The sequence below is a fragment of the Leopardus geoffroyi genome, chromosome C1 (genome assembly GCF_018350155.1).
Source record: "Leopardus geoffroyi isolate Oge1 chromosome C1, O.geoffroyi_Oge1_pat1.0, whole genome shotgun sequence".
Taxonomy (NCBI): domain Eukaryota; kingdom Metazoa; phylum Chordata; class Mammalia; order Carnivora; family Felidae; genus Leopardus; species Leopardus geoffroyi.
The window spans coordinates 190,077,256-190,100,758 of NC_059328.1; the positions used below are offsets into that span (position 1 = coordinate 190,077,256).

The window sequence follows — 23,503 nt, forward strand, 5'->3', positions numbered from 1 at the left end:
GTTCAGCAGGCTGTGGCCTGGATGGCTCTACTTGCACTGGTTAAGAGTGACGAGTCTGGAGCCAGACTCTCCGAATCCTAGCACTGCCACTTCCTATCCGACTTGTGTCAGTACTTTATAACTCTGTGCCTCAGTTTTTCTCATCTGTAAAATGGCAGATTAGTAGTCCCCATCTCACAGAAGGATTAGGAGGATCAAATGAACTAATACACGTATAAAACATAATATAGGGGCGCCTGGGTGGCTCAGTTAGTTAAGCACCTAACTCTTGATTTCAGCTCAGGTCTTGATCTCATGGTTCGTGAAATCAAGCCCTGCATCAGGCTCTGCACTGTTGGGATAGTCTCTTTCTCCCTCTGCCCCTTCCCCCTGCTTGTGCTTTCTCTCTCTCTCAAAATAAACAAACATTAAAAACACATAATATAAACACACATACATAAATAATCCAGATTAATGTAATGTTAGCTATGTTCTATGTTTTATACATATTACATCTGTATTATTTTACATTTAGTTTTGTACATGTTTTGTGTTGAGTATTCCATATAAACACTTACATACATAAAAATCTCCTTATTTATACAATAATTATTATTGTTGTTGTTATTGTCTGTTCTATCTCCCCACAGGGATGGAGAGACTACGGGTAGGCTTTTCAACTTTCTTGCTTTCATTTGGGGCTATCGATACAGAATTTCTGGTTTCTACAGACTGCTGTAATATGCAGAGCAGGGTTTAAGTTGGATTAACATGTGATCCATCATTTGGGGAATTACAATCTACAGTGAATGTGATATAAGTATTTGTCAGACCCTTCTGTCGCTCCTCTTCCAGATATATCTTCTATTTCAATTTCTGTAATAATTTCCTTTATTGTTTGTCGTGTTTCAAAGGCTTTCTATCTCTGGAGCAAATAACACAAGACAGAAAGGTGTCAAAAAATAGGCTATTTATCATGTGGCTATTTTCACATCCTGTTATCCCTAATAACTATTTTTTTAAATTTTTTTTTTAACGTTTATTTATTTTTGAGACAGAGAGAGACAGAGCATGAACAGGGGAGGGGCAGAGAGAGAGGGAGACACAGAATCCGAAACAGGCTCCAGGCTCTGAGCAGTCAGCACAGAGCCCGACGCGGGGCTCGAACTCCCGGACCGCGAGATCACGACCTGAGCCGAAGTGGGACGCTTAACCGACCGAGCCACCCAGGAGCCCCGCCTAATAACTATTGATCAGTGGAGTAGGGTGGTTCTGAGAATAAGCATGGTCTCTGTCTCTGGTTTTATTGGAGCCAGGATGAGGGGAAAGTCTGTTCTCAAAATTATCAGCAATCCATGGATTAAGCTGAACCCCATAAGCAGCAGTGCCTCTCAAATAGCCATTGACATCAATCGAGACAGACACCTCCTTGCCTTGATGGTAAGTGTGACACTACATAAACCCTCACAAAACCCACTTCCTTTCCAGCAAATAGAAAACAGTTGAGAACATGAATTCACTGTCAGCTTTGAACACCGGGGAGGATTGTATCTGTTTCTGGCAAACATGAAGTTAGACCTCTGCTATTTCCTTCTCTTCTGCTTTCAAGTTGAAGTCCTAACAGGTAAGTGGCCCATTTAATATTTCTCATTAAGTTATAATTCAAATGAACATGAAGAGAAATCAAAGGTAGGAAAAGTCAGGCGCCAAATAGAAGGGGTTTCTGTTTGTTTTTTGTGTTTTTGTGTTGTGTTGTTTTTGTTTTGAAAGCAGCAACAATTACAGAAGAGCCCCAAGCACTTGGGCTCAGGGTGTCTGTGGCGGTGCAGCTGCTGAGAGCGTGGAGTTTGTACCGCTTCCTTTGATATTGTGTTTTAAGATGAAGAAAAAGGTTTCATCCGACCATTAAAATTTTAAATTACCTGCTTGGAGTTACCTGTGAGTGGATCAAGTCGAAGAGTGGCTTACTGTTCTCAGAGAAAGATGAAAGGCAAAATGACTTGTGTCAACTGAATGAAAATAAAATAGTCTTGGCATTTGGACTGGGAATTCTTTTTGAAGGAGAAAATAAAATGGAAGGGCTTTGAAAAAAAAAAAAGGATTTTGATTTTCATCTTATCTGGGTGATCTTGTGTCAGATATGCCACAGGCTGCCACAGAGGTTTTATTTGACGCTAAGTGTCAGGGTCCCTCGAAAAGGCCAAGGAGTGGTGGATGATGTAAAAAGACTCCCTAGCCTCTGGAGACATTAAGGAAAAACAAGCGACCATTCTAAAGTCCTCAATTCTCTCTCTTAGATGGCATATGTCAGACTGTTTGAACGATTTAAATAATGCTACCTACAACTAAATTAATAAACGGGTTTCTGCTGCTTTTAACTTGGTACATTTTTGTAATACTTTTATCCTTCACTCTGATCCATGTTCTTGAGGTTGGCAAAAGCAAAGTGAAATTACATTAAGTTGGAAAGTTCTATTAACACTGAAAGTGAAGGCAGAAATTTAGTAGGTATAATCTTATCTAGCTAGACATAAATTTTGCAGTTGTACAAAGAAATAGATTTTACTTTTCTCTCCAAAAAACTAAAAAGCAAAAGCGGATTGGTCAAATGTTTCATCCTGTGGTAGTTCAAGGTGGCCCAAATGCTCTTAAGTAACGAGGACTGAGGAGTGAACAATCAGAGTCTACTTACAAGTTCCAAAGCCAGCTTGGGACTACTTGCTTGTTTTTAAGGCCTTTTCCACAACCCAGTGAAATCTTTTATTGAACAACAAATGAATAGCTTTGGAATGGATATTTATCCATTCATTCATTCACTCATCTATTCATTCATGCAGCATCAAGCACTTGCCAGGCAGGAGGTACTGTGCAAGCTGCTGTGTGAACAATGATGAGCAAACCCTTATCAGCCCCTGCTCTCGTGACGCTAACTGAACGACTGAGACGTTAATCCAGTAATCCCGTGAGTTAGTGATCACTATAGCCAGAATTCAGAGGATGTCACAAAGAATCCTCTCTAGACTGAGTAGATACGGAGGTGGGGTTTGGAAGCGATATTCAAGTCTTTTCTGTGGACGTGGCACTTGAATTAAGATTGGAAGGATAAGAATAAATGGGGAGGATCGTATGAGAGTGAGGAAGAAGATTCCATACCAGGAAAAGAGGAAGTGCAAAGGAACAGTAGCAAGAGGAAATGAATTAAGGTCAGGAAACTGGAATAAGGTAGATGTGCCCGAAGGAGAGGGGTTTGGGAAGGTAGAAGATGATGCTGGAAAGGAGAGCAGAGAGCAGACCATTGAGACTATATGGGCCATTTAAAGAATTTTGGGTTTTTTCCAAGAACATTGGCTCAAGTCATTGAAAGGGTTGTACTGCCCAAACGAACCCCAGTATGTTAAACCCACTTGGGCACTTAGAGTTGTTGATAATGTGCTTATCATCAGTCTGATACTTGAATTAATAATCGTGTGATTTCTATGGAAGGATGAATCCAACCTAGGTAGAGTTATTTCGAGTTGTTAGACTAAGCTGGTAAAGAAATTGTGCTTCTAGAACGATGTTCATCTTAAGCTCTAGTGGAATAATACCAGAATTCACTCTTACCACACAGAACACTATGCCATGTGACAAGCCATTTTTTGGTTTGACAGGCGGCAAAACAGGCGTGAATGACTAAATGGAGATTCTAAGTTGCTAACAGTCTCCATGTTCAAAATACCATCACGATGCATATATCTAGCACCGAACGGTTCTTAAGAGCCTAAAAGAAGTATGCCAAGCACTCGCAGGTCTTTTCTTTTGGCATATTTTTAATCCTCCCAACTAAGTAGGCTCTCTCATCCCACAAAAAGGGGAGCATTCTTACTTTCAGGTGATGTTTGAAGAATCTCAGACCAGGAAGGGCTGAGTGATTTGTTACATAGTAATTAGTGGCAGAACCAAGATTACAACACAAAATATACCTGACTCCAGATTTCACATTCTTTCCTCATTGTGTTGAAGTAGCAAGAGCTATAACAAATTTTAAAAGGAGAGAAATTCTCAGGTTTGCATTTGGTTGATGAGTTAATAGGTTGGAAACCTTGGTGATTTCTAGTCTTTAAAAAAATATTTTTTTAGTATTTATTTTTGAGAGAGAGAGAAAGAGACAGAGAGAGAGACAGAATACGAGCCGGGGAGGGGCAGAAAGAGAAGACGACACAGAATTCCAAACAGACTCCAGGCTCCGAGCTGTCAGCACAGAGCCTGAGGTGGGGCTCGAACCCATGAACCGCAAGATCATGACCTGGGCCAAAGTTGGACGCTCCACCGACGGAACCACCCAGGTGCCCCAGTGATTTCTAGTCTTAACCATTGATCTCAGTGTAAAATTTAACAAAGTCATCATCTTGTGACTCCGGAGTAATAGGAAGCTCCTCGTTGTGAAAGGGTCTGGAAAAAACGTGAACCTCTACCTGGGTTTGGAAGACCCTCTTTCTACACCTTATGGGCAGTGAGAACCATGTGGGTGAGCTTATGAATTCTGATTTCAGAAAGACCGCTCTGAAAGCAGCATGGATGCTGTACCTGAGTGGGAATGATGGACGTGAGATGGTGCCTAATAAATGTGCATGTCTCACGATGTGTTCTGGGAAGTGGCTGGGAGGATAACCCTCAGGTGCAAGTTGAGCCTTGCTGTTGATTCCAAGGCATCCAATCTGTGACCCCTGAATTCCATCACCTCAGGAAAAACAGCCCTTTGCTGCCTGCAGACAGGCTCCCCACTGAGATTAGAGAGAAGCCTGCTGATCCGAGCTGACCTTCAGCCCCTCCCACAACCCCCTCAAGTAGTCATGTTGGAGTGTTAAAAACCCAGATTGTTGACTTTTTTCCCCCGTTGATGAATTCAGGCCATTCCCAGTCAGTGTGATGAGCCTGAAAATCTGATACACTTGATTTTATCCCTTCATTGTCGTGTTTATTTCTGTTTCTTTTCCTTTGCTGTTGTATCCTTTTAACTAAGTTTCTTTTAACTTCCTTCTTTGCTTCTGTAATTTGGAAGGTTCACTACAGTTCTTAACTGAGTAGTCATTATGTTTAGAGCATCTCGAGTGCCTATTACTGGATTAAAATAAATAATGACAATGGCCTTGCCTGATGTGCTGACTCCACACTCCCCATTGATCTGAGAACTCCTGAAGGTTCTTCCCATCCCACTCTCACGCTGTCCAGTTAGCACAACCCCGCCCCAATCTTGGGCTTTGAAATAATAATTGCAGATCATTGCCAGGTTTCCTCTTACAGTATTTGTCTGTTTTAAGGATCTCTTCTTCACACTTCCTTCACCTATTTTCAGTGCCAGCACCCCTCTTGCCATCTGCTCCTGTCTTGTGATCTCTGTTTTGATACAGTGATTAGAAGACTTCTATCATGTTCTGCAGATACCTCGAACTCTGAATTCCAGCACGGGTAAAGAAGTCTTTCTTTAACTCTGATGGGTGACCAATATCTTTTCTGGGAATAGGATTCCTGGACTGAAGTCTTTTCTCTGAATTCTCTGTGGATCCCCATCCACTGTCCGCTGGCTTCTAGGGTTACAGGTGAACAGTTCCATGCTACTCTGATTCTCGCTCATTTGTAAGTAACTTTAAAAAAATCTCTAGGATCTTGTATGCTATTTATTTCAATATTGGAATTCAGGAATTTTGCCAGGGCATGCCTAGCTCTGAGTATTTTCATTAATATCGCTTGGGACTGAGTGAGTCTTTTCAATCTGTAGACTTGAGGGTTTTGTTTTGGTTTTTTGTTTTTTTTTTTTTTTTTAATTTTCAGGGCTATTTTTCTCCCCATAGTTTAATCATATCTTTTTCTTTGTCTTTTTCTCTTCTTTCTAGGAATATCTATTATTCTCATGTACGATCTTGAGTGCCGTGTTTTTTCAGCCATAGTGAACACAGTGGCTTTCCTAATTTCTCATTGTTATTGGCAACCCCCTCAGATGAAGTGGAATAGCATAGTTTTTAAATTGGTAACAGCATATTCCCATTTCTTGGTAGAAACAGAATGTAGGTGTGTAGACAGGGCCTGATTCTCATTTTGGTTTTGCTCACTGTAAGGTGTATAAACTTGTTTGACTTAAAAAAAATGGCCTCAATATTCGCAGTTGTAAACTGAGCAAAACCCACAACTTATGTTACCTTCCTAGCTTAAGGATAGGAAATTTCTATGCAAAAGGATTTATTAAACTTTGTAAATAAAAATCATCTGTAGCCTTTTAATACCCAAGGAAAGGGCCACATTTACTCATTAAAGGCTCATCTGTGCTATTGCTATTCTAATAAATTGAATCCTTCAAATGGCACTTTTTGGTCATCCTAAGCAAAATAGGACCTTTGGCATTTGAAGACTTCTTATGAAAATTCAAAACTAGGGGCACCTGGGTGGCTCAGGCGGTTAAGCATCTGACTTTGGCTCAGGTCATGATCTTGCAGTTCGTGAGTTCAAGCCCCACATTGGGCTCTGTGTTGCCAGTTCAGAGCCCTCTGAGCCTGGAGCCTGCTTCTTTGTCTCCCTCTCTCTTTGCCTCTCCCCTGTTCTCTCTCTCAAAATCTGAACATTAAAAAACTAAAAAAAATTCAAAACTATATTTTGGAAAGTAGAACTTAAGTATTTAGAAAGTATACAACACAAATGAAAACTGTTAGTCAAAACATGATTTTTTTCATTGCTTTTTAGCCTGTAAGGTTGATCAGAACAGACCAAGATTTCCAAGTTTAAAGAGAGTCAGATGTTGGGGATATGGTCCTCCTCTGGGTCACGTATAACGTATTGATGCCTGTTTCTACTTTGCGTGAGGCAACGCTAAGAAAAATCGAGTTGACTATAGGGACAGTGACAGACTCACGAATTTTGGTTCTGTCAAACACTAGTTCTGATAGTAGCTTTTGTTTGTCGGAGCTGTGTTGACATAGGCATGGCACTTTCAACAAGCAATTAGAGATCATTTTAATATAGCTGTTTTGAATTTGAGAAATCAAACTTTTTACAGCCAACGTTTATATTTTCCTAGGACTCATCACCAAAATGTCCATTCATGGAAAACAACAACAAACAAACAAATCCTCTAGTTCACTCACAAGAAAAGTTATGTTTATGTTGTACTATGTCTAAAACAAAAATCTCACATTATTTCCTGTTTGTACCTGTTGAATGATAACGAAAGTTTGTATATGTGAATCCATGCTTTTACATGTCTACAGGCAGAGAAGTTACAGAATAAAAGAATTTTGTCAGAGCAAAGAGCTAGACTTTGTTGCAGATTCAAATACACAGGGTAGCTCATAGCTTAACACATGGTTGTTGAATGAGCATATCTAAAGAAATGCGTTCAGCACAAAGTAATTTTATATCTAAGAAATTATTTTATGTATTTTTGGTATATGATAACTTTTTAAGTCACAGAATACATATGTGGCCTCAATGTAAATAGTACTTGAAGTACTTGGGATAATATACCCAATACATCTGGAAGGAAAAGAAATATCCAAACATAACTTCCCAATCAAGTTTAATGTTAAAAGCTTCTTTTTTTTGTTTCTTTTTTTTTTTTTTCAGCAAGTCTCTTTAGCTTCTGGGCTTCAGGTTCTGTAGCATTAGGGGGTTGGACTAGATTACTGGACTAAGAGGCTCCTTAAGAATGCGGGCTCTGGTCTCAGATTGTCTAGGTTCATATTATGGTTCCACCACATATTGGCTCAATAACTTAGGGCCAGTGATTCAAGCCTCTGTTTCCTCAAAATACGAAAGTTTCCTTAAAATAGAAAATCCAACATAAAAAACTGTTATGAACATCAAATTATGTATTGCATGTAATGCATTTACCAGTATTCAAGAAACTCTCATTGCTTATAAATTGTTGTTGTATTATTATTTGGAAACTTTTGAAAGCTGAAATATTTATTTAACTTCCAGACCTATTAGGCTTCAGAGAATTGGCCAGGTAGCATTCCGTTTGAGTCTTTGTCTTTGGACTGGGAAACAAGTATTCTCCAGTAAACAGAATCTCTTGCTCTGCTTTTCTCGTTCTTCTCCTCAGTCCATCGCAGGACATTTGCCAAACATGCTCAGCCTCCATGTTTTTCTATGCATTCATTTATTTTATTGAGCTTATAAAATGTTCTAGCTCCTTGGATGGTTTAGGTGACCATACTACAGTTCTTATCCTTGTGAAGCTCATGGTTAAATGAGGAAGACAGACAAAATAATTATGATCTAAGATGATATGCATTGTAAATACGTTGGTGTAAACAAAGTATTATTGAGAGCATAGAGATAGGTGTCTTTGTCTGGGGTCTCAGGGACCAATTTAAAATGGTTCTTAAAGAATGCATGGGGGTTTCTAAGAAGACAAAGAAGTACCAGGATATTCCAGTTTATGGGAATAGTTTAAGGATGTGAGAAGAATGGCCAAAAATTTAGTATAGGTGGACCATATGTGGTCCACAGATTGTGAAAAGAGCTGGTGTCATGCTAATAAAATTGATTTTTTACCTCATAAGTAACAATATAATAGAGACTTTAGGCTGGGGAGTGAAATGCTTTTTAGGAACACAATTTTGGAAGCAGCATGGAGGATGGATTTGGAAACGGAGAGACTGTTGCTGAGGCCAGTCAAGAAGCTTCCACAGAGGAGGGAAGACACAAAAATGCCTTGGATTGACAACAGAAATAGAGAAAAGCAACTGAATTCAAGAGATATCCTTGAGCTAAAGTCAACGGGACTTAGTGGCCAATTGGATCAGGAGAACCAGAGAGAGGGAGGTATGAGGAAGGGGGTCAGACTAGTGACTCCCTTAAATGACAAGGTTTGGGTTTGGGAGTGAATATTGAGTTCAGGTTGGAAATGTTATTCTTGATCTATCAGAGGAAACCAGATAGAGATGTTGAAAGGAAACTGGTGATAAAGGACTGGAGCCAAGGGAAGGGGTGGCTGAGATAAAGGTGAGTGTTACTAGAGTAGAGAGGAGAGCTGGAGCCTTCAGTCTAACAAGCTCACCCAGCCAATGCCTTGTCTACGTGCCCAAAGGAGGGATGGGAAGTAATGTGGATATTCTTGGGTGCCAATAAAATTCTTTCTCCCTCCCCTTCTGTGTAAGACACTTGGGCTCATTTAATCTCATGTAATTTCCCTGGTGGGGCAATTTTAAATCACTGACAATGAATTAACTAGGAAAGTAACTTGTTTGCAACTTAACTGTTACTTCATGAATATTGCAACAAAGCTTTATAGCATATTTGATATTCTTCTGTTTTTATGAAGAAAGTTTTTACTAGAAGAAAATCATTTTTCCATATTTTTCTTATTCTGTAATAGGATACACACTTTAGAGGACCGAGGGTTGTTTTATCCCCCCAACAAATTTCCTTGGAGAGTAAAAACAATACACATATGTGTGTGGTGCGCGTGTGTGTGTGTGCGTGCACACACACACACACACACGCACACACACACGCGCACCACACACACACGCGCACGCCCTCTTTTGGCTTTTTGATTTTCTCCTCACTTCTTCACATCTTTTGTCTTTGTTAGGAAGTTAGATCAGATTGGGTTTATTTTGTTTATCCTCCCTACTCACTACAATCACTTCTTTGGAGTATGGATGCCTTTGAATAGTAATGTAAGTATAGAAATGATGCGTGTATAAAAATATGTGATCAGGATTCTGAAAGTTTTAGCCAGTAGACTCGTAAAAAATGACAATACTTTAATTAAAGGTCAAAAAAAGTGGTAAATGCACATTTTTTTAAATGCCAACATTTCTTAGTAAAAGATAAAATGTAACAAACCCTAAATAAACATTGCAATTTTTAGGACTTCACCTCTTATGTCACACTCATGTGCCGTGCTAAGCTAAAGTTTATTGTTTGATTACAGAAAACATGTTTAATAAGCACTATCAATAATTGCATACTCAGGAGATCTTATCTTTCTATCGCTCTGAGACCTTTGTGGAGGTTTGTGGTTAGAAGTCTGAGTTAAGGAGAATGAAATAAAATTACTGTTTTGTCTCACACCCCCTGCAGTTGTGTGGGTTTTCTAAAGTGTTTTTGCCAAAAGATTTCAACAGGGGATAATACAACTGCTTACAAGGAGTCCGGGCAGGATGGGTTCCAGTAAGGCCATCTTACACTATAGAAATGGAATGGTTTAGATATTTAAAAAAAAAAAAAAACGTACAAATAAACTCTTCTGAGCCACAGTACAATTCTCAGGAGAATGATCTTTTCTTCTGATTTGTTTTTTTTTTAACAACCTCCACAGTTCCCACGCCCAGGGGATACCAATGTTCTTATCCCTTAAATAACTTGAAAACCTAAAGAAATCACCTAATATAAGGACCGTGATTTTACTCTTGGAAACATTAGTCCTCTGATGTCAAGAGTAAAGTTATAACAATCATAGTTAGCAGCAGTTAACAGGTTTGAACCTCTATTGGGAAGGTTGTACCCTTTAGACATGGTAGTCTATGTGATTAAGAAGACACAATACCTGTTCTCCAGAGTACTTATAATCCAGGAGTACTAACAAGTAAACAGATATGGTAGCAAAACAAAAACTAATACTTAATATTTAGATTTTAAGACCCATTACTCGGAGTCAAGAGGACATATTTCTATCGTGTTTTAAATAATGTATTAAGTGCTGAAAGATATAGCATGGTGTTTTATCCTAAGTCACTAACATGCTGTAGTTATGAAACATCTGAGTGTATTAGAAGAATCATTGGTCCAGGGGCCCCTGTCTTGGCCATACATTGGGCAATTTTAAAGACTGTGCACTCTGGAGGATCTAAATAATCAACCAGGTTTAAACTTGTCCTCTCCTCTGTAGAGAAAGAGAATCATCAATCATCTAAACAAGTCTTTATGAACCTAGTAGATATTTAAAGAGAAAGAATCTGTTTCTTTAGAGCTCAGAGAGAATTTTCTTTAGAATCTGACATTCCATTTCAGGAGATACCCTTCATGCTTGATTATACATTTGCATGTACTTGCTTCTAGAAGAAAGACAACATGGCATAGCTAATCATGAGGTCATGTTCCAGCAATGAGCTATGGAATCCTGGGCAAGACACTCACTTTTCTGCCCCAAGTCTAGCTTGATAAATGTAAATATAAAATGAAAGGCTTAACTGGATCATTTCTGAGAGCCCTTTTGGTTCTTACATTGTATATTCTATTCATCGCCCCAGATTTATAACATCACTGAAATCTACATATTCATTAGTTTGTCTCTGTGTCTAATAAATATTTATTATGACTTACTACATACGACAGATGCTATTGTAGATAGTTGGGATGGATTGGTGAAGGAGATCAACAAGGTACCTGATTTTAAATAGTGGGGTAAACCTGATGTAACAGTGGGGTAGCCAGACAATAAACAAGTAAATAAATTAACCAGATTATTTCAGGCAATGATAAATATTTTCTCTCAGGTAATAGGACAGAAAATGACTTGGGGGTGTACTTTGGATTGAGTGGTCAGTGGTCGCTAAAGAAGTAGTAGTTATGTGAAGACTGGAGAGAACATTCTAGATGAAAAACCAACAAATTCGAAGCCCAGGGGACCAGCTTCTTATATTTGAGGAATAGAAAGAAGAGCAGTATGACTGCAGCGTAGTGAGTGACTGGTATAAAATGGTGTTGGAGAGCTACGTAGGTCATGCAGGTCATGGAAACTAGGCTGAGGAGTTGAATTTAATTCTAAGTGAGATTTATGTTTCAGAAGCAGGGCAATGACACAACCTGTGAATGTTAGAAGATCATTCTGGCTTCCCTGAAGAGAATAGATGGTCAAAGGGCAGAAGTGAGAGCAGCAAGTTAGGAGACTCTTGCAGTCCTAAAGAGAGATGATATGGTTTGGCCCAGTTGAAGTTTAGATGCAGGAGCCGTGGATAGACTCAACCAGACATAAAACAGAAGTACAGGAAGTTAGGCCTTCTTCCCGTAGACAGACTTTAACATGATCCTGTAAGCTCAGCCTGTAGTGATCACTCTCGCTTCATGTGGTTGCCTGCTTCCATTACCCGTCCCTTGGTTGTTGCTTGTGGCACTTCAACCGTAGATTAAACCCAGAATCTTTTCTGCACCCAAGAAGTTGTATTCCCTGTGGACAAATAATCTAACCTGTCTGGGTCTTCAGAAAGAATTGGACTTGTATAATTTCTAAGTTTACCAGGTCTAATTGTTTATGATGCTGAGTGGGGGTTGAACCGTGTTACAAGAAACACAAATGTGAAGGAGAAGGTGTTTTGGGGAGTCTGAAACACGGACAGACAGTGTCTATGAGAACTTAGATGGAGATGATATGTTAGGGAGGAAGGTGAGGAACTTATCAAAGACTGTGGGAGGGGAGATTTTGGAAGATGATTTTATAAGAAGTGGTATGTAAAAAAAAAGTAAGCTGAGATAAAGGAAGAAAGAACAGAAGAAAGATTGGTGAGGGGAACTCTCACAATTTTTAACTTCTGGTACAGCAGAGGAACTGATCAAACAGATCTGACACTCAACCAAAATGAACACTGGCTATGAAAATTGGTGTTATGACACCAGCACTCCCAGTTGAATATTAGATCTGGAGATGAGAAAGTCCAGGAAGGGTGAAGAAAAGATTCTAGTTGTTTCTGCAGTTATAAGAAACCAATACATTCTGATTTTCCTTAAATTATCTGCCTACCCGCTAAATGCTTTAGCCATGGTTATAGGAATGATCTCCTTTTGATAGTGTTTTTTCACATGTCTCCAAAGGCTAAGGAGAATTTTTAATCAGGTACTGAAGCATATCTGTTCTACAAGTGCCAAAGTAATTATGAAGCACTTGATTAAATGTCATACCTGCTTCTTTTAATTGAAAACATTCAAATTGCAGACTTAGAGTTGTCAAATGGTTTTCCAGATGAAAAGCTTAAGCATTGGTTACGTAGAAACATAAGTCAGGCTTCTTATCACTATCTTTAATAATAAAAAGCCCACCTAGATTAAATATGATTAAGTGAACAAGTCAGAGTGCCCAGCAGAAATGACACTTTGGAATCCCCAGCTACTCCTCTGATGTCAATGGCACACATCCTTGGCATTATCACTCAAGAAAAACTTAGGTAGTCTTCTTAGCCCTACCTAAACACTTTCACAGGCAAGGAAGATAGTGTCATTCAATTTATTTCTCCTGACCTCCCTGGAATATCCCAGTAAGATTCTGGAACAGAGAAGACTATTGGAACAACAACAAAGTAATAGCTTATCTTGCAGTCTTCTCTGGATAGGTTTTGATCCTGGATCCCTAGTGAGTAAGTGTTGGAAAGAACTTGAAGATGTTTTGGTACTTCCTTATTTCACAGATGAAAAGACCAAAGTCAGAGGGGTACCAGAGTCACAGACTTGCTATGGCAAGGCCAGAATTTTCCTCTCATTTCCTTGGGAATCACTGCGTTGCATCTTCCACTACTCTGCACTGCTGATCATTACCTTTCATCTTGTGTTGGATTGTGGGTCATAGTGTGGGCATGGGGCAGAGAAGAAAAGCTGCTGACAAAACATCTTCAGAAATACAAGATAGGGCATCTATGTCTATGTGTTTACATGGTGGCCACAGACACTTTGGCCCCAAGATCTCTGTGGTTTACTTGCTGCCATTCTAAAGTCCTGGGAAAATTTGCTCTGGACATTTTTTTAAAAATTTTTAAATATTTAGTTTTGAGAGAGAGAGGGAGAGGGGAGAGGGGAGAAGGGAGAGGGGAGGGAGGGAGGGAAAGAGAGAGAGAGAGAGAGAGAGAATGAATGAGCAGGCGAGGGGCAGAGAGAGGGAGACACAGAATCCAAAGTAGGTCCCAGGCTCCAAGCTGTCAGAACAGAGCCCGACATGGGGCTCAAACTTGCAAACCGTGAGATCATGATCTGAGCCAAAGTTGGATGCTTAAATAACTGAGCCACCCCCCTCCCCCTTCCCCCCGCCGGTGCCCTGGACATTTCTAAAGAAACTGAGAACCAGCCCACTGATTTTATTCTCTGCAGGAGAATACAGAGTCCTAAACATCAGAGCAATAGTCATGCAGCATAATTTATTTTCACATAAATAAGTCCCCAAGAAAATGTCTTTCATTTTAATCTAATGTAGACTGCATATATATCCATGCTATCAGTTATTTCCTTTTGCCTTTTGCTTACATTGTTTCCTCTATTTTTAAAATGAAGACAAGTATTATTTTCCTTCTGTATAGTTACAAATTTTTGTTCTAGAACAAGACATCTATACAGAAGACTGAACATCAGTGCACAGTAAATAATTATAAAGCATACTACCTTGCCTGCATAATCACCACATCTCAAGAAATAAAACACTGTCAACACACAGAAGCCTTTCTACCCCCTGGGTTTTGCTTCCTGATCCAACATTTCCTTCCCTTTATGTAAAACCATTAGACTGAACTTTGTGATATCCATTTAGGTTATATTTTCTATTTAAAATTTTCTTAGTGTTTGTTTATTTTTGAGAGAGAGAGACAGAGACGGAAACAGAGCATGAGCAGGGGAGGGTCAGAGAGAGAGGGAGACACAGAATCCGAAGCAGGCTCCAGGCTCTGAGTTGTCAGCACAGAGCCCTACACGGGGCTCGAACTCACAAACCAGGAGATTATGATCTGAGCAGAAGTTGAACACTTAACTGACTGAGTCACCCTGGCCCCCCGTTTCGATTTTCTTAGTCATTAGGCAAGAAATCACAACATGCATACTTCACTTACCAAAGTTTCTCATTATACATACCTTTACTATTTCACTGTTTTTTATTGTTGATGTTGAGACATCACCTGCCAGTCTAATAGTTCCTTCTCTGAAGGTAAAGCGTCTCTTTTCTATGGCTGCTTTTAGGATTTCCATTACGATGTATCTAGACGTGCACCTTTAAAAAAAATCTGCTAGTGATTTGTTGGGATTCTTGAATCTGGATGATGACTGCACTTCAAATAATTTTTCTAACCTAATTTTCTAGTTCATCAATTCTCTCTTTAGCTCTAATATGCCTTGAAAATATCCATGGAATTTTTAATCATAGTCCGGATTTTGCCAGTTTTATTTGATTCTTTTTCAAATTAGGTTTTTTGTTTGTTTCTTTTAGTTTCCTTTGCTTTGCAGGGGTTATTAGAAGTTTGTCTTTTACTGCCTTAAATGCAGTAAGCCCCGTTGTTTGTTTTGGGATCTGACAATTCCAATATAGGACTTTAAGGGGGTTTTGTTTCTGTAGTCCGTTGTTTGTTTTGTTTCCTTGCATGTCTGATTAATTTTTTTGGTGTGCTTGTCATTGTTTTTAAATATTATTTGTGGATAGGATTTGAGACCTACGATGTAAATCTTTCTTCTTAGAATAGTTGCATATTTACTCTCAATAGCCTAAGGGTAATAATGATCCAAAATGACCCTGAACAAAATTCAAGGATTTAGGTTTTCTGGACCATTGAAGTGATTTGAGCTGGTTTCCTTCTGGTTTAACCGTAGTCCAAGAAAGGAACCGTTTGAGATCCCAACTTACTGAGGAGAGGATGGCCTTCTAGGTTTCTCACTTTGAAGACTCTGGGAGTTGAGGCATGAAAACAAAAATTTGAACCTGGGAGAACAGCAAACACTCAGAGTAAAAGCAACTTCTAAATTCTGCTCATCTCTCTGAGTTCTGGTTCTTCAGATTTAACCCACCAATTTCTTCTCTTTGCTAAACCTTGTTAAGCCTTTTAATAATATTTTTTAGACCTTTTGTTCAGCAATTTTGGTTGCTTGGGTGTGGGAATTTGTTGGAATCTGGGCGGTCATAACCAAAAAAACTAGAACACTTAGGCATATTTTCACAGTCAAATCTCCAAGTTGAAAATCTATCCCCTTGTAATATGGAATCTAAATTAAAGAGATCTAAATGAAAGCCTGTAGATATTAAGAAAAATAAGTAACTGTGCTAAGTCTTAAATAAAATTAGGACAATTAGTGCAAGCAGAGTTGTGGCAGGTGAATCCACCTGCATCATGTTTAGTCATATCATAAATTAAAGTTCTTTTAGAAAGCAACATGGCAATACGTAGCGCCATAACATGTTTAAACAGTTTGACTAGGTCATAAAAGCAAAGTGCTAAAAATCGCCCTAATATTCAACACTGGAATGCTTTAACAAGTTATATATTAACATTATGTCCTAATATACATACAGTCATTAAAAAAGATGACTGTGACAACTATGTAAGAAATGGAACTTTTACGATATATCATTAAATGACAGTAGCAGAACACAAAGAAATATGTCTATAAAACAAGTGTATATCTGGAAGATAGAGGGGAAATATACACAGATAGTATGTCTATTTCACAATAGGGCTGGACAACTTTTTTTCCTTCAACATTCTTTTTTTTACTCGTTATATTCTCTTTAAGAATAAAGACAGATTTCAAAACTTAAGCAAAAAACTTTCATGCTAATAATTTTCCCAATTTCAGTGAGAAACTTTCGTATAAAAAAAAAGGAAAAAGGAACCGAAGAGAACAGTTACTTATAACCCAGTAACTCAGAATCTGCAACCAGACTAAAACCATTTTGGCTCCTTCCTTGTGTGACCTCTGTGTAGCTTTCAAAAATACCCTTGGCTTCCTAGAAAGCTTAAAATGTATTGGGAAAAAAAAAAAGAAAAAGAAATTGACAAAAATCTGGTGCCTTACCATTGTCATCAGACCTTGATTCAATTCTCAATGGATCAGGTTCAGAGAAGACACATTTCTATCATTTGAAAATGATTCATCTGTTGTTTTACTCTCTGACCAGAGGGTATAGTGTAAATATATATTTATATATAATTGTTCATTTTTTAGTTTAAGCTATTTTTCACTTTTTAAAGTTTTTTTGTAAGTTACATCATTCCCCAAATTTCATCCCAAATCTTCCTTTGTTTGACAAAGTGCTAATCCTCCTTCAATCTCAATTTTAAAAATCAAAAGGGCATTATTTGATTCTATAAACAAAATTAGAACCCAACCCCCCACCTTATTTGAACAGTACTCCCTTCCTAGCATTAATTCAGATGTTTTACTACATATCTGTTTATCATCTGTCTCCAATATAAAAGCATAATCAGATAATATGGTGCCTGCCCTGTGTAAATATATTATTTAATATATTACATATTATATGTTCATATGTAACAAGCAAATTTCTGGTCAGGTTATTTTCGAGGGCAGAGTTTTATTTGTTGTCCTGTTCTTCTTTTGGTTGTGAAATTCTTTCATTTTGGTGCAATAGAGGTGACTTCATGAAGCGAAGAGATAAATTTTGTGCTCAAATACAACTAATAGAGTAACATCTTCATAAAATGTCACTTTTGCTTTGTTTTCTTCCTTTTTATCCAGGAGAAATCAATGATTCTGCCAAGTCCGAGATGTTTACCTTTCACGATGGAGGCATACAAATTTCATGCAAATTCAGTGAGATTGCCTTGCAATTTAAAATGAAGTTGCTAAAAGGGACGGAAGTACTCTGTGATCTCACTAAGACAAAAGAGAGTGGTAACACGGTGTCCATTAAGAATCTGAAATTCTGTCAAACTCAGTTATTCAATGACAGTGTCTCCTTTTTCCTGTATAATTTGGACAATTCTTATGCCAGCTATTACACCTGCGAACTGTCAATTTTTGATCCTCCTCCTTTTCAGAAGAAGAATATTAGCAAAGAATATTTGAATATTTATGGTAAGACATGGTTTTCATCTTTCAGACTTAAGAGAACGTTCCCATTTAACAGCTTTTCTCACTAATGAAAACAACTAAGCAAATGACTATTTTTTAAAGTTTATTTATTTTATTTTGAGAGAGAGAGAAAGAGAGAATCCTAAGGAGGCTCCACACTGTCAGTGCAGAGCCTGACATGGGGCTCGAACTCACAAACTGTGAGATCATGACCTGAGTGAGCCAAAACCAAGAGTTGGATGTTCAACCCACTGAGCCACTCAGGTGCCCCTAAGCAAATAAGTATCGTTTGTGGAGTTCATTTTGGTGCAATTGATGGCAATAATTTATCATAAAAATATGCAAGGGATAATTTATTATTATTATTAATTAGTATTAATCAGTAATATGCAATTTGATCACGTAGACTATTGAGTTAGAAATAGGTTACGTTGGGGTGCCTGGATGGCTCAGTTGGTTAAGTGTTTGACTCTTGATTTCGGCTCAGGTCATGATCTCATAGTCCACCTTCTAGAGATTCTCTCTCTCCCTCTTCTCCTCCTCCTCGCACTCTCTTTCTCCCTCTCCAAAAAACAAAAAAGAAAAGAAAAAAATAGGTCATGTTGTCTTTAAAACGCATAGGCCATTAAAAATCAGGAAAAAATTTAAGACAATTACCCAAATCTGTGGCCTAATGGCCATTGGCTCTAGTCATGTAAAACTTAAGGTTTTGGTTAGTGTTGGTTTGGTGGAATCAAGTGAGGGGATTGAAAGCCATAGTTTTATACCATTACTTTTCCTACTTAGCCTTCTACAAAAATATAGACAGAAAAAGTCCTTCCTAGTAACCACATTTGTAATCATTTATGTGCACAGAATCTTTCAGGTTTTAGTTTTTAAATGCTTGCTATAATACTGAGATGGTGTTATATACTGTGCATTGGATTCCATGATTGTAATGAAGGCAAACTGCATTTGATTAAATCACTTTTTTGAATTTGGTAAAAGAACTTGTGATTCGGCACCCAAAAAGGAGATTTGTTTCTCACAGTTTTTCCTTAACATGTCTCCTTTCCAATCCAGAATCACAGATTTGCTGCCAACTGAAGTTCTGGTTACCCATAGGGTGTTCAGCTTTTGTTGTAGTCTACATTTTTGGATGCGTATTTCTTTGTTGGCTTACGAAAAAGGTGAGCAATGTCTCTATTTTTCTCGCCTGTGCTTTCCTGAAGAATATCAGTAGTTATTTACTCAAAGCACCTACTGCTCTTGCCAGAGTGATTTGATTAACAGACATTTTCTTTTCCATAAGATAGGTCTACTAACTACTAACTTGGAACAGAAGCTTATTCTATAGCTGCTTCATTCTAAAAAAGGATTTGAGGGCTTATGGAAAGAGCTGTTATTATTATTATTCCAAAAAGATAAGGGAATTGGGGCCAAGAAAACATAAAAAGTCAGGACGAAGATTGAAACATAAAAATAGATGCTTCTGACTTCTGAGAATCATTAAATATGGGCTGCAAATTTGATTCTAAGTTTCCAGAGTCAGGACAAAGATGAAACAGTTTCATTTCACTCAACTTGTCAGTTAAACGATCAGTGAGAAAGTCTTATAAGGTGTCAGTCTTAGCTGAGAAGTAAATGGCTAACTTCTTTCCATGGCTAAGTTGTCAGGACTGTTTTTGAAGAAGACCGTAGAAACACTAGGAAGAGAATTCAACAATGACAAAACAATCTCTCTGTGCTGGGGGGTATTATTTCCAGTCTTTCATAATATAGGTTCTCAATGAGAGAACTTACACCATTCTACATTTTACGCAGGTATCAGTGGATAGACCATGGGTGTATCTGTGCCAGAATGGAATTCAAAAAGAGAGATAAAGAATAGAGTGAGATAGGGCTCGCTATCTAAATCTACAAAAGAAGGGAACAATAAAAACAAAAATGAGGGAGGAAATTCAGCAGAAGGGTCTTTTTATTTAAAGCCCTTTTCATATTGGTCTCCTACTTAGCTGGAAGTCAGGAGCCTACACCACATGCTAACGTTTTTGTCGCATTATCACTTCAACCAAGAATAGAAAACAGTGAAAAAAGACCAGGGATGGAGATGAGGAAAAGCAGCTGACCAACCATGTTTCTGACTTCTCTTTCAGAAGTATCGATCCAGTGGGCATGACCCTAACAGTGAATACATGTTTATGGCAGCAGTGAACACAGCCAAGAAACCTGGACTCACAGGTATGGCTCCATCGGGGGGTTTGGGTAGAGCAGAGTGTTCTTCACATTATGCTTGGAATTTTAATTTTTTATTTTATGTATTTTTAAAGTTTATTTTGACAGAGACAGAGAGAGAGAGCAAGTGAGCATGTGTATGAGCACAAATAGGGGAGGGGCAGAGTGAATCCCAAGCAGGCTCTGCACTGTCAGCTCAGAGCCTGACGCGGGGCTCCATCCCATAGAACTAGGAGATCATGACCTGAGCTGAAATCCAAGAGTCAGATGCTCAACTGACTGAGCCACCCATGTGCCCTTAATTTCTTATTTTAAAGGAAGGCCAAATGTCTCTCTGGCCTCATTTTAGTCTTTTCTGTGGAAATTTGAATTTTTCACTTCAAGTTTATCCTTTTCTGCAGTACACTGCAGACAAACAATGTATTTGTTTTTTTTTTTTTTTTTCAACGTTTATTTATTTTTGGGACAGAGAGAGACAGAGCATGAACGGGGGAGGGGCAGAGAGAGAGGGAGACACAGAATCGGAAACAGGCTCCAGGCTCTGAGCCATCAGCCCAGAGCCGGACGCGGGGCTCGAACTCACGGACCGTGAGATCGTGACCTGGCTGAAGTCGGACGCTTAACCGACTGCGCCACCCAGGCGCCCCCAAACAATGTATTTGTAAACGACTATTAAAAAATAAACGAGCAAAGGATCCATAAAACCACTATTGTATCACCACAGTTTTCTAATTGGTATTTCAAAAGCTAGCATGATTCTAAGTCTTCCTTGGTAAAAAGTTCTCTAATTCACCTGATAAGCAGTTATTGGAGATCAGTGAGGTACAAATTGCTGAGTAAGGAGCTGTGGGAGATGCAGGGGTATATGAAGGGTTTTGGACAGAGATTTGGAAGAGAGATCTGGGCTGGTGCTACCAGGGGAAGGAGGAGGAGCCGGTGAGGCTCTTGCTATTCTGGTGAAAAGAAGGTGGAGGGCGAGAGGGCCCGGATGGCTGCACAAGGCCAGTTAGGTGCGACCTTTGACTTTTCCCATTCAGAGCGAACACTGTCAGTTTGAGGTTCATCAAGCTGAGGAGCATCTAGAAAGTTTGAAGCATCCCTTGTGGAAAATTTGTAAGTCTTATGCCTTTGAGGTTGCGATGAGAGGACATATGTGATGAGACAGAAGGCCCCGAAGTTCTGCCACCATTCAGTGGTAAAGGACTTGTATAAAAAGGATGAAAACAGCCCCTGTAATCATGGAATTAAAGCTTGGGAAGGGATCTAAATGCTCCCTCAGTCTATCTCCTCATTTTTTGGATGAGAGAAGCTGATGCCCAGGATGTTCAGTGACTCTTTTGGTTCCCTAGAGATTTCCCACCATAGCTTTGTCACTAACAAAGAGCATGCATTTCATTACTTGCCTATGAAAAAAAATCTTTTCTTTTAATCCCTGTGCGTGTTATAATGTGTCTGTTTTAGTTTGGATCCCTGAAAAAGCAGACCCCGAGACAGAGACTTGGGTAGAAGTAGTTTATTTAGAAGGTGACCCCAGGGGAAACGGGTGAGGGAGCAGGGAGAGTAAGACAGGCAAGAAGGAAAAGCAAATGGAGATTGCATTACTGAGATCTCAGCTGGAGGCCACAGAACCTCTGAGGAGTGTACAGGTGTCTCCAAGAATTGTTCTTCTGAAGGATGGCAAGTGGGGTATTTATCCAGTGGATCCCATCCCCACTGGGTTGGAGTTGCCTGTAGGGTCCACGAACTTTCCCTCATCCATCCATCCTGGAGCCATGCTCTATGCTTGGCTCCCAAGTCTACAGAGAAATCCCTGAGACAGAAAGCAGAGTAATGCATGGTGGGACTCTGGTGCTAGAATGGACAGCATGTACAGAAGTGTCTACCCCAGCTGTGGCTGGGATCAGAGTCGGGCTATTTCACATCCCACCTACGAACTGTAATCACTGAAAACGGCCATAGTGTAAGCTTCTTGAAGGTAGGTGGGTCTCTCCTCTGTATTCTGAAAACAATATGCATACACAAGTTCAAGCAGAGCATGTCTCAGCACCTCTGTCAAGTATTTATTGCATGATTATGTAAGTAGTACCAGGCCAAGTGATCTGTGTTGGGTAGAGAGAGGGGAGACTCAAGCAAATCCTGGTCTTCAGTCTGTAATGTCATTGGGAGAGCTAATGTGTTTACATAGAGGGTAGAATCATACGATAGTGTCAAAAGTCCTCGGTTGTGAAGTCGAGAGTTCAGGTCATGTTTATTACAGGAGTTAAGAGGAGGCTGGGTAAAACTTCACTGCAAATATGGAGCTGGTGCTGAGTCTTGAAGCATAGAGTTTGGATGGGGTGTGTGTGTGTGTGTGTGTGTGTGTGTGTGTGCGTGCGTACAAGAGTCAGATGAAAGGGACAAACTTGTTGAAGGGAATTGGAACAGAGTGCCTTTAAAAATGTTGTGCTACATTTTGTTATAGGTGTGACTCATAACTTGGAACTTTGTGGCACCCAGGCATGAACCACGTGGGCCAGGTCCCCTCTGACTTGAAGCGCAAGATTCCCACGTCCCCTGGACCACAGAGAGTCAGACTTGATTTGAGTACATGCATCTTCTGCTGGTGTTCTGTTCAATCTGGACTAGTGACTATCGGTCAACAGGGGTTTTAAAAGGCTGCTTCGGTACTGTTGGGTTATCAAAAACACCCTCTTGCAACTAGTTTTACAGAAAGCCCAGCTCGTGTGTGCTCAACAAATAGACCTCACTGGGATGGAATTCCTATCTTCATATCTGCTTCTAGCAATGCACCAGCCAGGAGAACAAACACATCTCCAGATATTTTTAACAGATGCCATGGGTACCGAATCTGCAAAGCAAATGGGCCGCCAACGGCCAGTATCTCTCTGCACTTCACCTATAGACTACCTCTTCTTCCTCTAGGGCTGAGCATTCCTTTTTAGCCACACAGTAGGGGAAGGTGCTTCAAAATTATAGCTATTTTATTTCTGAGGTATCAACATGTAATTGTACTATTATAATAGGTTAGTACACAGTACTCTTTTCCAACATCGGAACCCCAGTCCTCTATTCCCAAGAGTTTAGATGCCTTCTTCTGCCTTCAGTTTGCCTTTTGAAAATACTCTACATGACTACTTGACAGGCATTCTGTTAAAAAACAATTTTTTTTAATGTTTATTCACTCTTGACAGAGAAAGAGCATGAGCGTGGAGGGGCAGAGAGAGAGGGAGACACAGAATCTGAAGCAGGCGCTAAGCTCTGTGTTGTCAGCACAGAGCCCTACACAGGGCTGGAACTCACAGACCGTGAGATCATGACCTGAGCCGAAGTTAGCGCTTAACTGACTGAGCCATCCAGGTGCTCCGACAGACATTCTTGAGTAGGGAGCTTTATCTACATTTCCCCCCTCTGCTGCTCAATAAAACACATAGTATATATATTTAATTGTAACCCAATGAATATAATTTGCCTATATTTTCCCTACAAGAATATTTTTGTTCCAGAAAGACCTCTTATCTTCCCAAATTCAGTTAAAATGATTTACTTTGTTGACCTG

The 23,503-nt window shown here is 39.3% G+C and overlaps 1 protein-coding gene across 1 annotated transcript; it reads left to right on the top strand.

Annotated features, from left to right (window-relative positions):
* Positions 1–1,459: 1,459 nt before the first annotated feature.
* Positions 1,460–23,139, top strand: ICOS (inducible T cell costimulator). Its single transcript, XM_045480899.1, has 5 exons — positions 1,460–1,603; positions 17,398–17,736; positions 18,796–18,902; positions 19,869–19,953; positions 22,409–23,139. The coding sequence occupies exons 1-5, from the start codon at positions 1,546–1,548 to the stop codon at positions 22,447–22,449; spliced, it is 630 nt and encodes a 209-aa protein (XP_045336855.1). The 5' UTR covers positions 1,460–1,545; the 3' UTR covers positions 22,450–23,139.
* Positions 23,140–23,503: the final 364 nt, after the last annotated feature.

Excerpts from the sequence above, each read along its gene's own strand:
- ICOS (XM_045480899.1), top strand. The coding sequence starts at position 1,546 with ATGAAGTTAGACCTCTGCTATTTCCTTCTCTTCTGCTTTCAAGTTGAA. Across the intron at positions 18,903-19,868 it reads TTTGTTGGCTTACGAAAAAG|AAGTATCGATCCAGTGGGCA; the intron begins GTGAGCAATGTC and ends CTTCTCTTTCAG. Across the intron at positions 19,954-22,408 it reads CAAGAAACCTGGACTCACAG|GTGTGACTCATAACTTGGAA; the intron begins GTATGGCTCCAT and ends ATTTTGTTATAG.